The sequence below is a fragment of the Leptinotarsa decemlineata genome, unplaced genomic scaffold (assembly GCF_025532065.1).
Source record: "Leptinotarsa decemlineata unplaced genomic scaffold, Ldec_3_MD MMD2_tig00000591_RagTag_RagTag, whole genome shotgun sequence".
Lineage (NCBI taxonomy): Eukaryota > Metazoa > Arthropoda > Insecta > Coleoptera > Chrysomelidae > Leptinotarsa > Leptinotarsa decemlineata.
In genome coordinates this window covers 260418-279884 of record NW_027412552.1, presented here as the reverse complement: position 1 = coordinate 279884, position 19467 = coordinate 260418, and the positions used below count along the sequence as shown (strand labels likewise).

At 36.3% G+C, this 19467-nt stretch overlaps 1 protein-coding gene across 2 annotated transcripts in view; it reads left to right on the top strand.

Moving 5' to 3' along the window:
• Window positions 1–19467, top strand: part of LOC111513291 (para-nitrobenzyl esterase) — a 47990-nt gene that overhangs the window by 1428 nt on the left and 27095 nt on the right. The window contains exons 2-3 of one of the 2 annotated variants that reach the window (XM_074174503.1): window positions 14632–14769; window positions 15117–15251. In XM_074174503.1, coding sequence (XP_074030604.1) covers window positions 14632–14769; window positions 15117–15251 — 273 coding nt within the window. The remainder of the gene's footprint in view (window positions 1–14631; window positions 14770–15116; window positions 15252–19467) is intronic. The other variant, XM_074174504.1, reaches the window with a different exon arrangement.

Genomic DNA, 19467 nt, shown 5'->3' with positions numbered 1-19467 from the left:
AACAAGGACCCCAAGAATTCGGAACAACCCTCTTGTTGTCCTAACGAGTATCTAGTGGACTTCAAAGACTCCAGGAAATCGGTTGGAGGGAAAGATGATCTCTTCTTACGAAACTGCAGCTGCAGCTGCAAGTGTTTGAGTTTGATGAATGAGTAGGAAACATTCCCGTTCTCGTTCATCATTAAAACTTCGTTCTTGAAATTCTTCGTCATGAACAACAGTTGTAAAATGCTATTCATGTAGCAAGTGTTTCCTAAATCATCCAATCCAATTTTCTTCTTTAGATTTTTAGGACAACTATGTACTGATTCGTGAGGAAGAACATGTTTCACAGAATCTCCACAAGAACCATTTCTCAAGCTGCGATCGACCCTTCCAAGTGAAGAAGGGTTTCGTACAGGGCTCGATTCCGCTCTTGCTTCATGGAGCTCTTCCACTGAAAGGGAAGCAGTTCTACGAGGACTGCAACTCATATTTGGAGGGCTAGAATGCCCTCCACTGACCGCACTGAAAAAGGAAAAGGTGGATCAATCACTTGTGACTTAACCTTGATAGGAGACTGATGAATATCCACATATTTCGACTTGTTTCGAAGAGGTTTCAGTTCCGTACTGAAATTAGGGCAATGCATGATCTCATACAATAAAAAAGGTTGAGTACATACCTGAGTAATTGATGACTTTTTCATTTTGTGGAAATTTATGATCACTTCAGTGAAATGAGTGATAACACTTTTCCACTAATATCCACTAGTTATTTTATTTTTATGACCGGTTTCGGGTTTTATCCCATTACCAAGTGTGAAACTAACTCAGTTACTAACCTACTTACTACTAACTTAGTTAGTTTTATACTTGATAGTGATAACCGGTCGTAAAAATAACTAGTGGAAATCAGACAGAAGTGTTTTCATTCATTTAATTGAAGTGACATTCCTAAAAATTTGGCTGTACCAGATAGTTGGTCGTTGGAGTTGGATAGATGGAGTGAGATAGTTCAGGTTCATTGCTTTCTCAAGGAGAAGCTCAAGCCACCTTCTATCGTATGTCACCCATATTTGGAATAACGCAATCGAGAAACGTGGAGAGTCAAGAGCTATTGCGCTTGATATTTCTAAGGCATTTGACCGTGTGTGGCATGGGGGTTTGCTGGCCAAACTTCGATGATATGGCTTGTTGGGTTTGTGTATGGCTCTCCAGCTTCCCGACATAACGTTTTCTGCAAGTGGTCGTCGATGGATAGCTCTCGAATACTTTTGCCATCAATGCTGGTATTCCCCAGGGATCCACATTGTCTCCAATCCCATTTTTATTGTATATTAACGACCTATTGGAAAAACCAAGGATCCAATATATTGCTTTGTTGACGATAGCACACTGGTCTTGTGATTCCATTTCTTGAAGAAGACCAAGAAGTGATTTCGAATTGGGGTGAAAGTAATCATGTTCAATTCGATGCCACGAAAACCCAGGCATAGCTATTCTTTAAAAAGATAAATGTCTCCGAATCGGCTATAAAATTCCGCTTTTTGCTTCGATGAGTTTCTTGGGGGTTAAAATGGACACCAATGTGTCTTGGCACGATAATATCGCTGGAATCGCAAAGTCTGCTTCTTAACAGCTTGAAACACTGTTCCGAACCAGAAAACTGAACACACCTCAGCAACTGTCAATGCTTCATAAATCTCAGATTACACCTTCTCTGAAGTATTATCCTCATGTATGAAGGATACCCTGACGCTGCTGGATTCATCACTCGCATCCTTGATAGTCTGGAACATTAGTGGACCCTTATATCTATAAAAAATATCGTCAGAGAAATTATTTTGTTGGATTGCTCCCAAACACAATTTTGTTTTCATTACCATATTGCCACTTTGATCATAATTTCCCATTTATTTCATTCCAGGACAATAAAACAACTGTTATTAAATCAACTTGCTTTCGCTTATATATATATATATATATATATATATATATATATATATATATATATATATTTCAATATTGAATTCTACAAAAAGGATTTGAGGCTTTATATCTTCTATTAATTATCTGCGAGCGCTTTCGACAGTTGGTAGTACTGTCATCATCTGGCACTCCTCAAACCGAACTGGTCATCCTGTTGTCTGTCTCTTTATACGGTCAGAACGTCTTAACTCAGGTATTTCAGGTACTTTAGGTAAATTTGCCTGTATTTGTTCTGCATCAGGTACTCTTCTTCGTGTTAGATCTTCTCTAGGAATGTGTATGGTTTTGTTTAATATATTGAATGTGAAATCTTGTTGTGCTTTGATTTGTACTTGTTCCTCGATAAGTGATTTATAAATCACTTATCGCCAAGAATAAAATGCAGCATTCAAGCAGAACCAACTGACATTGAATTTAGAGGTCGTGCAATGAAATATAATTTGTCGGTTTTAATTGACAAGCGTCCTAATAAATGTATATTTAATAACGTCGTGTAATATTAGTCATTGAAAAAATATTAAAAAAGTGGTTCGTTTTAGACGAAGGACTATCTAACCTAATGCTTCAATTTTGTTTTTGTTAAAAACAGGAAAAGGTCAATAATGATTAAACTCCGTCGATTTGAGTGGATCACCATGTTTATATACAGTCAAATCACTAGCTCAAAACTCATTTAAAATTCAGCCTTCATAATCGATGGAAAAAACTTCTCAGCCAAAACGTCCCGACAGATAATAGTTATCCAAACAATACGTGAGAAATTCTGTCTTAATTTTTATAAAAATCTATAGCTTTAAAAGTAGTCTGACTCTGCCGCAATACCATCACTTCTAGAACTGAGTGTCTTTCAACAGTCAGTTATAGGGGTAACATATAAGCTAAAATACGTTAAAACTCTCGCTATTGATACCAAATTATTTTATAGAAGGACGCCATTTTAAAATGATAGCAATTCGGAATACTGACATTAGGCGAACTTAGATGAGTTGAAAATATGAAATACTGCACATATAGTGATATTTACAGATGAAAAGTACATAGATATTATAAGTTTATATTATTTAGAACAAACAGTTAATTTGCGACTCGAAAATTAGTACGTCGTCAGAGTGATTTTTTGTATAATTTATAATTTTTTCCAAAAATTTCAAGAAATGAGGGGCGCGCTTGAATTTTACTAATAATATGCTATACATTTGTCAATAAAATTTCATTTGCAGTGAAAATATCAATCTTCGAAACACAAACAATGTCTTTGAAAGTTTTATAAGTACAAAAGTGAAATTATTAAAATGGCCTCAACGTTTCTATTTGTTAGTTTCTAGTTGGTGATATATCTATTATATTTTTCTAATACAAAATTATTTCTTGCTTCTTTACGAAAACATTTTCAACCCTTTTTTAATTTACCGTTATCACTTAAGGCTACATTATATTTTATAAAGCTTACTTGGAATTACTGAAAAACTGTTATAAAATTGTATTTCAATAATGTTATAAGATTCTTCACCAATAGTGTTAGAAAATTTTTATAGTAACTGCCGAAATGTTTATGAAACTGTTTTGTAGTGTTTGTATAAAATATTATTAAATACTATAATGTTCTATAAAACGGTGCCAATGTCCTATTTATAGTTGTTTTATAAACACATTGAAAACATTTCTGGGAGAAAAACTGTTTTATAATTTGTTTCTCCGAAACGTTTTCACAACCATTATAAAATATAAAATTGCTATAGTCCGTTCATAATTTGTCGATAGCACGAAATGAGGGCCCAAGTCATAAAACGGTCGTAAAACTCGTAAAATCATAGGCGGAGGTTCCTGAGGTGTTTATTCATTAAATATAAAGCTTCAGTTTATATTCGAAACTTGCCTTGAAAGGGTGAAGTTGTTACGAACGAAAATAATTTTTGGTTTAGTACATTTTTTAATCGCATTTAATTTACGGCTCGTTGGTGTTTCGGCGTCTACGGCAGTAATTAACGTCTCTAATATTTATTTTGCGAATTTTGTGCAGTGCGTGAGTAACTTTTTTTCATATTCCTACAAACATATACGTACCTTTCGTTCCTGCTTGTTTTGTTTGATTGCTTGCGATGGCTTCGTCATCATCATCAACATCATCAAGTTTTACACCGGTACTGTTGCGTACAGTCAGTAAGTCTGTCTATTCACCAAGAGAGAAGACTATTGTTTTGAACGTTCACGATGCTCTGGTTTCTCAGAATCCCACAAACACTGTTCAGAACATAATCAAGAGTTGTGCCAACATGACGGGCGTAGGGGAGTCAACAATATATAGGTTCCTATCAGAAAGAAAAAAAAAGGTATAGCTAACCCAAATACAAACGAATACTTAAAGAGGGGGAGAAAACCTATTGAAATTGATGAATTTGCCAAAAATGGTATTCGAAGGAAAATTCACGAATTTTTTTACAAAAAAGAAATACCCAACTTAAACAAAATTTAACAAGAAGTTAGAGACGACCCGGATTTGCCTCATGTCGGACGAACCAAATTGTGGCAAGTTTTAAAAGAATTAAATTTCCAGTGGGAGAAATCAGACCGAAAATCACTTTTGATTGACCGGGAAGAGATAATATGTTGGAGAAGAAAGTATCTAAGATCTATACGAAAATTTCGGGCTGAAGGAAGACCAATTTACTATCAGGACGAAACGTGGGTAAACGCAGGTCATACTCTCACAAAAATTTGGACAGATAAAAATATATCAAGCTCCAGGCAAGCCTTTATGGAAGGTTGGTCTACTGGTATTTCCCCACCCTCTGGTAAAGGCAGTAGATTAATAGTTTCTCACATTGGCAGTGAAAAAGGATTTGCTAAGCATGGTTTGTTGGAATTTGAATCCAAAAGCACAAAAGACTATCACGAGGAGATGACAGCTGATATTTTCGAAGAGTATTTTGAGCAGATGATTGAACATATACCACCAAACTCAATTATAGTATTAGATAATGCACTTTATCATTCACGACTAGTTGAAAGACTTCCAATGACTGCGTGGAAGAAACAGGATATCATTGACTGGCTGCGGAATAAGTCCCTGCCTTACGAAGAGGGAATGGTTAAAGCAGAACTTTTAAAAATTGCCCGGCAACACAAATCTAAGTTCAAGAAATACGTAGTTGACAAAATGGCGGAAAGACGAAACATCACAGTCCTTAGACTTCCACCCTACCACTGCGAATTAAATCCAATTGAACTCATTTGGGCACAAATGAAAAGTTATGTGGCTAGAAAAAATACGTCATATAAAATACAAGCTGTACGTGAATTGTTATATGAGTCTTTACAACATATTACAGAACAAAATTGGCGAGATGCAGTAAGACATACAATAGAAGAAGAACAAAAAATGTGGGATAATTGATGCGACTGTAGAGACACAACCGCTAATTATTAACCTGCAAGACGACTCGAATTCCGAAGATGATCCTGTTTATTTTGAATTTGAATAGTTTTGTAAGTAATCGTAGTTTATATCATTTAAAAATAGGTATTAATTAAATAAATGTATCTTTTACAAATTGCAAGTAACTTATTATTTTTGAATAAAATAAAGAAATTTTTTTAAAATAAAAATACAGTTTACAGTACCTACAGTTTAAGAATATTAATATATTTATTTATTTAAAGTAACTAATGTTTTAATCATATACTCTACGACACTGGTCACTCATTTCCACTCAAAATACCTACATAATCGGATTAAAAGTTTTACAGCTGTATTGTATTTCTTCAGATACAAGGTGGGTTAGTCGAAAACATCTTAAACTGCCAGTTTTAGTTTAGTTTTTGTTATTATATCATATTAGCTGTCCTCTCTGTATTTCAGTTCTCTAATGAGGGTCAAACTTGCAGTGAGCTATCAACAAATTATGAACGGACTATAGTTGGGTTCTTTCTAATTTCTATGATTAGTTCTGCATGGAATTCGTATAATCTCAATGCAGAAAGAACTCAGTCAATACATTTTCACAAAAGGCAGAAACAAGTGCCTACCATTCACGAAAACATTAATTTTGGAAAATGAATCATGCGTGAGGTTTCTGGGCCTATACGTCGATGAGTGTCTTGATGAGTAAATAACAGATAATGTTATATTCAATCACAGGTCGAATCTTAACTAAGAATCACTCTAGTTGTATAGTTTTTTTGAAACTTACCATATATATTTGAAGTGTGTGTTTTTGTATTTTGTTGTTAGACTCCCAAAACTAAAAAGCAAATAGACACTAAAAATGCGAGACAGCACACGTGCCATTTTCAAAGACAAATATTTCATACAGGGTGTTTATTAAACATGCGGCAAACAATTAGGAGGCTATTCCTTGGACTATTCTAGAGCGCTTTGTTTCGAAGATACGGGAAGAAAAAGAATTTTGACAATTACAATTTTAGCAATTTTGAAATTATTAATGTAGCCGAAATAAAAGTATAGCGTACTACACTGGACCTACCAAATAATGAAGAATCTAATAATTCCGTTGGTATCTATCAACAACATTCCGATTACTACAAATAGCTATAGACATTCAATTTGAATAGTACGTCTCGTAAGTGATGAATTGTATGTGTCAAATAAGTTGAAACTGATTGCATCCGAACGGGGGTATTCATTTTCAACACTTCTTGTAGATTAAGAAACATAACATGTGATTTTTGGTAATAAATTTTTATTGTGAAAATTATTTTTCGCATCGTTTCTTCGAAAGGCCTATCAAAAATCTTCAAAGGATAAGATATCCTAAGAATAGTTCAAGGAATAGTCCTTTAAATTTTTGCCGCAAGTTTATTAAACACCCTGTATAGATGACTAACTGTGAGTGGGCAAAGGTTGTTCAATAAAATCAAATCGAATCATGTGTAATATTGAAGGCATGCAAACAATGTCTAAGGAAGTACCTGTTGAAAGGTGGATTTTACTCCTTGAAAGAGTTTCAATTCTATTTTTTCTGCTACTGTTTTTTGACAAATTCTAGTTTCCAAATAGATTTGCTTCAATTGGGCACTGAAAAGTCTCTTGTTGAAACAATAAAAGAACCCAGAAGGAAATTTCCAAAAAATACCAGCCCTCACGTTCAATTTTCGAGTTCAATTGTGAACTTGCAGAACTCCTGTTTTTTTTTCTTCTTGGTCATCAGCTTGGTCATCATCCTCGTGTTCTGGGTAGGCAATGTTAATAACTCCCCGTGCCATTTGGAAAGCTTCATGGCTATTCATACTACGACAACCACGTAACGTTGCAGAATCGTAAAAATTTCTATTAGATAAACTCTCAAAAAATGCTTTTTTGTCGGTAATTGTCTGTCTGTAATCTATCGGGCGATTTTCATATTGAGGAGTACTTTTATTTTCATGTGATAAATATTTATTTTTGAAAAATGCAACTTGCTGAAATTTCAACAACCATTAATATTTTTTCATTATTTCAACAGTCGACCTTGTGTTTCAGGCGATATGATAAAGAACTATATTGTCATGAAAAATAATGAAAACATTGAAAGTCAATTATGTAACTGAACATTTGACGCATAAGCAGCAATTTTCAAAGGAAGAGGACAATTACAAGATAAGCTTGAAGTACTCGTGGTATATCGACTCAGATATTGAAACGAATTGAAATTTATTAGGAGTGATCCGAAATATTTGTAATTTAAGAGTACCTATGAACTTTGTATGGTTTCCTAACTCTTTTCTGGATCTTGGGCAAGAAAGCGGCACATTTGATCAGCTGAAATGATTAGCTCTTCATTTGCGGAGGCCAGGGTGCAGGCCGATTCTTGTTTTTCTATTTAAATTCAATTATAAGTGTTGAAAAGGGTTACCAAATTAATAGCTCTTAATCGAACGCGATCTAGAAATGATGTATCTCGTTTCAACATTTGTCACTGTAGACCAACTTTGTTACACCGGGATACGGTGGCGGGTATGGAGGGGTGCACTCCCCCCCCCCCCAGAGGATTGAAAATACCCTAGATATAATTTGTTGATGGTAAAGTTAGGTGGTTGTGAAGGTGGAGCTAACAATGTGAAACTAGGAAAATTAGTGGTCAATCCAATGGTAAGTTATGAGAAAGCTGTAGACATATTGAAAAACCATTTCAAAGCGGAGTATCATAAAAAAAGTACGGCGCTTTATCACAACTCTCGTATGACTCATGAGGGTGAAATGTCGTATCCAGCATAAATGCAGCAGAAAAAATAAACAATAATTAAACTGTCACTTCATGTGGTGCCCAAAACATACCTTTGAGAAGGCACAAAGACGATGTTATTATTGAGACAACTGGGAGCTGTTTCAGCGAAGGAAATTTCAGAGCATTGATGAAATTCAGAGTTTACGCTGATGATGATGTTCTAGCCTCACATATAATGAATTGTAGAAGGAATGCCAGTTACACTAGCTCCCACTTCAGAAATATCATCTGCTTTTAATAAAGATAAACCGTGCCTATGCGTTCTCATTGACTTGTCGATCGAGGGCCTTGAGGAGGGCAAGATAACCGCCATCACACTCTGCGACCTATCTAAGGCGTTTGATTGCATCTCTCACTCTATTCTTCTGAATAAGCTGTAGTTCTATGGAATAAGAGGTGTAGCTTTATCGCTCATTGCCTCATATTTAACAAATCGCTTGCAAGCTGTCACATATAACAGCTGTACATCTAATTATAAACCTATCAAACATGGAGTGCCCCAGGGCTCAGTCCTCGGCCCTCTATTGTTCATCATTTACATCAATGATCTACCTAATTTTTTACATCCCTATAGGTCAGTTTTATTTGCTGACGATACTACGCTCATCTTTTCAGGTGACACCTTGCCGGATTTGCAACAGTCTGTAAAAATTTCACTCTCAAGTGCTGAAACGTGGTTTTCATCAAATAAACTAAAACTGAATAATGAAAAAACAAAGAATGTCACCTTTTGTTTGTCTAGGACTATGTCGAGTGATAACAGTGTGAAATTGTTAGGCATAAACATAGATAGTAAATTATCTTGGCAAAATCAACGGATGACCTACGAGGTAAATTGGCCAGCTCAATTTTTTTGCTCCGTCAACTGAAGCCAATTACAAGTTTCACAACACTCAAAAATGTATATTTTTCATTATTTCACTCTGTCATTACTTATGGGATTGTACTCTGGGGGAACGCCTCTAGTGCTGTAGATATTTTTCGACTTCAAAAAAAAGCAATCAGGATACTTGCCAATGTGAGTTTTCGTGATCACTGCCAGCCCCTTTTTGCACAATTACGCATATTGCCTTTGCCTTCATTATTCATTTTCTCGGTTCTGCTCGAGATCCACAAAAATCTAATGTGTCTGCGCAAACAATCCGATATTCATAATCATTATACCAGAGCTGCAGGCAATATTCGTACTGATCGTTTTCGCTTAACCAAATCACAGAAAAACTCTCTAAATTATAATCTTTACAACCTGTTACCGCAGGAATACAAAATCCTATCAAACAATAAATTCAAGAAGCGCTTAAAAGAATTTTTACTAACTAATTGTTTTTATTCTGTAAGTGATTTCATGGAGTATTTTCGACATCGCTAGTGTATTTCTATGGAATGCACTCGACACTGCGACATTTTACAATAGCTAGTAGTAGTGTACTATATTTTAAAATTTTATTTTATCTTATTTTGTTTCTCTATGTGTTGTACTCTTTTTAGATATTATTTGGACTTACTACAAACATTATGTAATATAAGGTAGTCAATAAACTTTCATTCATTCATTCATTCGATACAGTTGACTACAATTTTTCACTGAAAACACTAGAAGAGATGATGCTCTGAAGTTGTTCAAGAGCTATCTCGCCGAGAGACTTCAGTGTGTAAAAATTGATGGCATTTTGAGTGATACACAATAAACTGTTATAGGATTCCCCTGAGACACAGTTCTGGGTCAATTTCATTTAACATATATGTTAATGGACTATATTCCATCAGGAGCAGAAGTGAAATATTGGGCTTCGCACATGATACAGCCATTTTTCACAAGGCGAATAGCTGGGAGTAACTGGACCATGTAATTGAATCGGATCTGGTTTTGATTAAAAATCGGTTCGAACATAGATTATTGGCAGTGAATCTGTAGAAAACTCACTATATACGTTTCGGTTACAATAATTCCAGCAAACCTTATTTGTCACTAAATATTGATCAATATGTAATACTTCCATACTCAACTTCGCCCTCTTGAGGAAAACAGGTCAATGAAATTAATATTGTCCTAACCGCCTTATTATTCAACTGAAACGCTGTTCAACGGAGCAAGAGTGTTTGATATTCGCCAGTTCTTTTATTATAATATTATCATCCATTACCGTAAGAACAGAAGTTTCCCTCTACCGGCTCACTTGCACAACAACCGCAGAAAAAATGATCATGTTATTCCCCAGACACGAAATTCAATTTTCCAACACTCTCATACTTACCTGGCTCCGAAACTGTATAATACTATTCCTGAGAAGATTCGAAATTTTTGAATAATTTACTCGTTAAAAAAAATTGAGAATATTCATTTTTTCTCATTCTAGGATAGTAGTTTCCGATTTTGTTGACAAAAAAATACTTCAATTCAATGTTCTTGATTACGTACTATCATTTCAATTAGGCAACCACACACTACATCGTTTTATTTATATTCGATATTTTATTGTGTTCCAATTATTGTGTCATTTTCTTTCACTATCATTAAGGTTATAGGTATAACTTCATATCCTATATATCTGTGTTTTAATTAATTCTTAATCAAGCACAATGAAACTATAGAATGGTGTGGCAAAGTTGTAACTGACAACATTGTAAATGAAATGAAAGAGTCTAAGTTTTTCACAATAATGGCTGATGGGATCACAGATTTGTCTGTTAAAGAACAACCTGACATTTGCATAAGGTACTTCAACTCCAAGGAATACAAGATGGAAAAATATTTCATCAAGTTGGTGGATGTGGTGGATCTCAGTATTGAAAAGTGCTAGGTAAGATTGGCCTTGATTTGGCTAGTTGCCTAGGACGAGCTTTTGATGAATCCTCCAATATGAGTGGAATATTTAAGGGTTTCCAAGCCACTGTGCTGACCATACGCTAAACTTAACTACAAGCAACGCTTGTTCCGTTGCTGGTATCAGAAATGCCATAAGAGTTATATCTTCCCTCAGTCACGCGGCGTTGGAAGCTCTTGGCTCTCACCGAGTCCAAATTGGTAGCAAATTGCCAAAAACGACTCTGGTTGATAGGAATACTTAACAGATTGTCTCTGGTCCGGATTCCTGGCCATACTGGCCTGGAAGGCAATGAGGCTGCTGAATCCCTTGCAAAGGAGGGTGCTGCAAGCAGTTTCAACGGACCAGAAACTGTCATTTTCATCACTTTAGGCTTTGCCAAACATAGATTGAACACCTAGATGGCAAGAAGAGTTATGGACTTCTGGCAGAATCTTCCAGGATTGACTCACTCCAAGGCGTTTATTCACTCGTCGAAGCTTGATACCAAACAGTTGTTGGATTACAATAGGGATGAACTACGATGTCTAACGGGCCTTCTTACAGGTCACTGTCATTTGAATCGACTCGAACTGTCGGAAAACATTGTGTGTCGCGTCTGTTTGGAAAATGATGAAATAGCAGAGCACATACTTTGTGCCTGCCTGGGTTTATTTGGTCGAATGTAAATAGGTGTGATCCACAATAAACCCTTGCGGGTTGCGGTGGAGGGTTGAATATACCCATTCACTTCGGACCTAATCTAACCTAACCTATATCTTCCCTTGCAAATTTTCGAGATTCAAAGCTGTGGAAGAAAAGATACAGGAGAATCATGACCTTGAACTAGGAAAACATGGTTTGAATAGACCATTGAAACAAGATGGATAGAAAGGACGATCATGGAACACTTTCCTGCACCCTCATTGTCTTTGAAGCCATTGTCAGTTCACTGGAAGGCTTGGTGTAACGGTCTAAATTTACTTGTAAATATTGTAGATATTGTTCGTTTATTTATTATGGAATCGACAGAATTGTCATTTATTGATGACGAACTTTTCGCCGCAGCTAGGGACACATCTGGTTTGCCAGTGTGCCCAACCTACATTTTCAAAGAGTTTCCGTGATTTTTCTCTAAAACAACGGTATTTTCGCCGCCATTTCTATTGTATCTCGTGTATTGTACAGATATCCAACTATTCTACTAGATTTTCCTACGATCAAAAGTACTTATTTTCTATCTTGCTACCCTATTGGTCCAAAATAGTGACAGCAAGTTGTTAATCAACGTAGTCGATTGTTCTTTTTTCCATTATCCAAATAGACATAAATGTTTTCTCAAACATCCTGACAGGGGTAGGTTCATTTGGATAAATAATAAGTGGAAAGTGTGTATTGGGTATTGTTCCAAATATATCGTTGCGAATTTGGAAGGGATGACCCATATTTCCAGACTCTTAAAGCTAACTATACGTAAGTCAGTCACGCCATTTTACTTCTCGAATGAAAAAAAATGCTTCGAAGTAATTTTCTCATTAAATTTTAGTGGCTATCGAAATTCTAACGTTTACATAAAATCATAAGAAGATCAGCAAAACAAAGGCGCAAAGTTCTGCCTCATTTACAAAGTTACGTATACGATCAGGAACAGAAAGGAGGAAAAAAAGCAACTCTTCTGAAAAGAAGGTAGGTCACGTATATGATGAATTACTCTCGGTTTGCCTAGACATAGTTATTGTAATCACTTTGAAGAGGGAATTTATAAACTCGTCAAAGAATTTCCAAGTGTAAAGCAACATCTTCTTTCTGGTAGACAGATGGTTGCTTGTACACATGAATTTCATGATTGTGTTTCTTTTCAAGTAATATTTCCAAAATCAGGCTTTAGTAAAACGGTGGTACTTTATTGTATAGCTGGATATCCGATGTGTTCTTATCATGAAATATATTGAAAATAAGAGGATTACCTGGTACCATGAAAAAAAAAATTAAGGAAGTGATTGAGAAAGTTACTTTACCTAATTCATTCCAATGGACTTTATAGTCGTTCCCATTTATTATTTCTAATGCATTAATATACCGGATGGACCTCAGGAGTGTTATGATTGGACTCCAATCTAGACCGATCTGCTACTATCATTAATAGCTTCTTAATTTACTTGCAACCGATATATAGATCATAATGTCTCGTTTTTATATACGGGGGACAGTATAAATATTCAATCACTTTTGGCTTTTCTTATTATATTCCGTTGACGTTAAAATTTAATAAATTTAGGAAGACCAGACCATCTCAATAAATCTTAATGGTTCAAAATTGGTAATCAATAATTCTGGAGAGATTTGACCTCCAGTAGTTTTTGTTTGTTTTGCAAACGTTCGATACTTATCTGATACTTTGTTTTTGGTTCTTCATAAGGGTTGTTTGGTACGACTAGATTTTGGATGACACTGATTCTTGGAAGACAGAAAGGGAATCTGGGAACTTACCAGCCTTTACGACAGTTCATTCAACGACCAGGGAGGCATCAAGACACGCAAGTAGTGGGGAAAGCTAGACACCTATAGATTATTGTTACTTATTTATTTCAAGAGGAATATCGAATTTAACCTTTTGCGTCCAACCTATATAAATATTTTTGCGGCGTCTGCGCGCTGGGCCCAAAGCTTCTGACGAATTAATACACAATATTATCGTGTAAACCTATATAGGTTGTACGGTATTGAATCCTATATTTTCATGTCCCTGTGTATAAATGTATGTATATAGATATATTGAGTTAGTTCTTTTGTCAACGGGAGTTTATTTATTTTGAGAGAACTCTTTCGAGAGTTGATGTGCAGAAATCGCGAATTTTTTTTTGTTCATTTGTTATTTTTTTTATAGAAATGATTTTCCGGTGAATGTATTCCTTTTGTTTCCAACTGTTACCAATCGGTCACACCGTTGTACAGTGCCATAATAAGAGATCTTGTAATACAAGTTTGGTACTGGTACGTTGTCATTTATTTTTTTATTCCACTTAGTGAATTGGAGGAATAGTTTAATACTCAGGCATTCTATATCGACAATTGAATTTACCTGGCGCCCAAATATTGCTATCAACATACTTTGAACCCACCCCGTCTCCACTGTGGTGAACCGATAGATGCTTGTCATAAAAATCGTGACTGCATAAACCCGCAACAAATGTGGAAATCAAATCTTAAAAATAAGTGGCCTAGACACCCGACGCAATCTTACAAGTTTTGCCGATTCTCTTCCAAACATCGGGATATTGCTGCAGCTGTTGTGCAATTTTCCTGTGACTACCAGTACCTACAACAGAGAGAACTTTCTCAGCTTAGCGTGATTTAAAAACATATCTACGAAATACAAAGACTTTACTTTATTCAAATCACCACCACGTGATTTCTATGTGAAGCCAGGCATAGAAAAAACTCTTTCAAAATTCTATTCTCCACACTCTGAAGCGGCATCGGTTCAAAGTTCAGGCAATGCTACCACCTATCACATCCGCTCTTTCATACACATTGGTCATGACATTGGCCTTCGTTTTATTTGAATTCAAAGATAGGAAACGCTTGATGGAAGACCCATTATTAAACTAATTTCGCACTTGTTTTTCACAGACATCTGCAAATGTAGAAGTTAAAATTTCTGATGGTCACATACGTGGTAGACAACTTCTAACTGAGAGAAAAACTCCATATTTTGCATTCCAAGATATTCCATATGCGAAACCACCGGTTGGAGACTTGAGATTCAAAGTAAGTCAAAGAAATTATCAAAATAAATGGCTATTGGCAATAATTACTTGGGGAAGATAGTCAGACAATTGAGAGATTATCTAGAATTGAATTTGTTAGTATACAGTTCTTATTTCAACAAATGGAAAAAGTTCCAATGGTGTAAAGTCAGATGATCCAGGAATTTACCACGGAAACAAAAGAGTACCGGGCTGGGAAATGTTATGCGCAATAAGACATGTGACAGCTTCTCAGCTGGATAAAGTTAACAACTTCAATACACTGTAGTAACAAGGGTTTCAGTATAAAAATAGAAAAGTTGTTTTTGTCGTGTCAATGGAATATGTTGATATTTCATTTCGTTATAGGAACCTGTGAAACCTGAAAAATGGGAAGGAGTTCTGAATACAACGGAAAACCGAAAGGTTTGCATCCAATTCAGTGACCCTTCTGATCCGAGAGAAACCGAGGATTGTTTGGTGCTGAATGTTTATACACCAGTGGTAAATATAAAATATATTTTTTCAATGACACATTTTGTGTATCTGCTGTTTTTTTGGGTATTTGACCTTGAACATTTTGGACTTTATGGTTTAGGCTGTTTCATATGTTGCGTCCGTTTTCATAAGCCTATTTTGAACTATATGACTTCAATAAGTACGTATCCAATTCAAAACAAAGACTCCCCAATTACTAGAATGTGTGATTCTTCCAACAAACACTGTGGTAACGTAGATTCTTTTTCTGTTACGTTCAATTCCTTTAAAATAACTTTGAGAAAATATTCTAAACATAGCAAAAATGATGGATAATTGGTTGGTACGTACGAAATTTATCAATTCCTTGATTTTTGTTTTTTCTTATATCGGCTGTCACCGAGTATCTCTGTAACCACTACTATTAGTAGATGCTTCTATGAGTAGATGCTTCTATGATTATTTACCTGTTTGTATCCCAGATTTAGAATAAACAAATCAAAATAGCCTAAAAAATGTATCAGGCATTTGGCAATTATAATGTTACTGAAGACACTATTAGACGTTGGTTTAGAAAAGTTCATTCCGGAGATTCTAGCCTTGAAGGTGAGCCTTGAAGTGTTCGACCTACAGCAATCCAGGTCGAGGATTTGAGGAATCTGGAGAAGACTGACCCATAACAAACGGTGCGTGGGATGGCGAAAAAACTAGGCATCAGCTCTCATGTGATTTGATGGTTCAAAACATTTTGGAAAGATCAAAGAGCACCAAAAGTGGGTGCCCTACAGAAATTATCATGTTTGGAGGTCTGTTCTTCTTTGCTTCTGCGCAACCAAAACGATCCTTTTTCGGATAGGATCGAGAAGTGGATCCTCTACGACAATAAGACAGTGGTTGGACGACCATTGGCCACCCAGGTACTTTCCAAATGCGAAAACCCATCATAAAGACCATGGTCACTGTACGGTGGTCAGCGGCTGGTGTGAGTCTTTATAACTTCCAGCAGCTGGGTCTAACCATTACAGTAGAGTCCTTTTGTGACGAAATGCCGGAATGTAGCATGAATTACGTCAAATAAAAAACAAGCACTACATGAAGAACCTTGAGGCGCTCTTAGAGTTAGTTTAGGTTAGGTCCAACGTGAGTGAGTCTATTCGATCCTCCACCGCAACCCGAAAGCTTCCTAACGAAGTCGATTAGTTGGTATGGTGAGTGGTCTTTCAGGTCAGTTGGTAAGAGTACGGCTCTGCCGAACTCTACAAACCTGATTAGGTCCTCAGCGGGGCAGGCACAAAGTATGTGATCTGCTGTTTGATCATTTTCCAAACAGAGGCTACGCACACTGTCTTCCGACAGTCCAAGTCTCTGCATAGATGATTCAAATGACAGTGACCTGTAAGAAGGCCTGTTAGACATCGTAGTTCATCCCTACTGTAGTTCAACAACTGTTCGGTATCAAGCTTCGGCTCTAAAAGTAGTGCTTGTGCGAAAGCAGTAATTCACGTTGTATTTGAATTGCTGGAGTTCTTGAATATCGAAGTTTGAGGTACACTTTGTTGAACCTCAAAACGATGAGCAGTCACAGTCCGTCGCGTATTTCTGATATGTACTGCCTCCCCCGTGGAAGTATCTATAAAAGAGAGATGAATGTTCATCCTTTGTCCGATGTTCAAGGGTGCAAGTGATGTTCGTGTCTCCAATCAGGCGGATGACTCTTTCTGCATTGAATCCAACAGCTTCAAGGTATGCTTAGTGAGAAAGTTCCATACAAGAGAACAATACTCCAAAGAAGGTTCGATCTGAGCTTTATAAAGCATCAATATTTGCTGAGGTCTGTATAGTGTTCTGGTTCAAACAAGTGTTTCAAGCTTTCGAGAACCTTCCTTCGTAATTCCAGCGACATTATCGTGCCAAGACATATTAATGTCCGTTTCAACCCCCAACAAACTTATCGAAGCAGGAAGCGTAATTGTCTGTGACGACATTCGAGGGCATCTCAGATATCTTCGGTTCGGAGATTTTTAAGATGCCCCCACTTGGAGATCCGATTGGGGTGCTATTTTACCTCCGTAGTATTCGACCCTAGGAGCGCCAGCATGCAATTTTTCCTCATTTTCCCACCCTTGAAACAGCTGGCACGGATCGAAACGTCAGCCCTGAAGCAATTTCACGCTGCCTAAGCCTATACAATGATATCTCACTGGGCAATGCCCAGCATCTACCAATAGCGTCAAATTTCTGTCTCATCCACTATACTCCCCAGACCTGTCGCCAACGGACTACCATCTTGTCAAGTACTTCGATAACTTCTTCACAGATAGAATTTTCGTCAATTAGAACCACAAATAATGGCCTTCATCTACCTCATCGAATCCCAACCACACAATTTTCATGCTGATGAAATTATTCGACTTGTGTAACTTTGGCGGAGGTACACTGATTTAAATGAGGCTCATTTCGATTGCATTGAGTATTCACTGAAATATTAAGGACACAACTTCTGGAACGAACTGATAATATATTGGTTCGAAGTTCCTTTGTCGTTAATCGAATTAGCTAGTTAATTCGCCTTAGTTCTGGAGATACAAATCATTTATATTATAATACTATCGCCCAGTGTATTACAAAAATCGAAAACTTTCTAATGTGACGTGACGTCATAACTTAGTGTCAATTTTTCCTAATGGTGATAGTTTTTCATGTAGTATAAATGATATCCATGGAGTCATCCTGACCTTCAATCGATGATATAATAACTTTGTATACTAAAAATGCAATTTACTGTTTCATATTAGATATCTAGTTTCGAATTTTGCAGTAATTGGTGATTTTAATTGTTGGAAGTAAACAGCTTTTAGGCAACTATCTGTATTGATAAAAATGATAACAATTGATATGAATATTACTGGAGTTTTTTCCCAACACCAAATCGTTATTTTCACACGTGTTTCGATCACCAAGTGATCATCTTCAAGTGTCGAGGTGTAAAGATAACGATTTGGTGTAATATTCATTAATACACCAAAGGTTTCAAACAGTATATCACAAAAACAATTGATATAATGATACGTCTTCATTCACTATATCAAACCAAAATAAATACAACAAAATAGAAAACTTTGCACTTTCTTCCTGGTGACGGCGAGGAAGAGGAATGCATTTTCGCATCCTCAACTATCAACATAACGATCTAATAGAGACATTTGATGAGCCGATCTAAAAGGTTGAGATATGGAGTTGGAATGACGTGTTATGAGACTGGAATTTTTCAATTCATCAGGGACATCCAAATCGATTCTTTTTTCACAATATCGAGCGATCATGAGGTTTTTCAAGTTGATTTAGAGATTTTATTTCGTAATGAGAAATTAAAATTTGCATCGAATCGCATTGCATGTATAATTTCTGAGTTTCTTATAATTCTTGCGAATTCCTGCAAAAATATTTTACGGTGGTGAATCATTCGAACACACTTAAGGAATGGTAAATACCTTTGGTAAATACTTTGGAAATGTCTATACACTGATGGAACCTGAGTTGGAAAACATTCAATTCAATATCAGCTATAACACAGTAGATATCAGCTCTGGACCAATAATAGAAAAAGAAATTTTAGATGTGGGTTACAAACTCAAACAAAAATCACTTCAGGTTCTGACAATATTCCATCATTCATTATGAAAGATTGTCTGAGAGTATTAATTCAAATCATCTAAAAAAAAATCGTTCCCACACTGTAAGTTAATGGACTGACACCTATCAGAAAACGACTACTCCCCTGGATGATACCACGAAGGGAGTTGGATTAAATTCGACAGGTGTCAGTGCAGGATTCTTCACCGAAGTGAAGCAATATATTTTCAATCATTGGGACACACTTACAGACCGGTTTCGGGCTGTTTGGCCACTCGTCAGTTTGATGTTTCGATATAAAGTCGATGATTTTCGATAATTGAAAATCGAATTCTTCATTCTTCGAACTAGGCTGAAGCGGACAACAAACAACGGGTTCGTCATCGCCCCATGAAAAAGGTAACCAACCGCATATCTGAAATTATTATTATTATTTTTTGAACAGTAGTTTGTACTGGACAGATCTATCCCCCGAAGTAGGCTCTGCACCTTTTGTCAGGAACATCTATACCCATCACGTGACTGCGGTAGACTAAGGTGTTGCAGACACCATCCTGGCAAGTCATGATGAACCCCTCAGTTTCTGACTTCAGCCGACTTGACCCGAGGA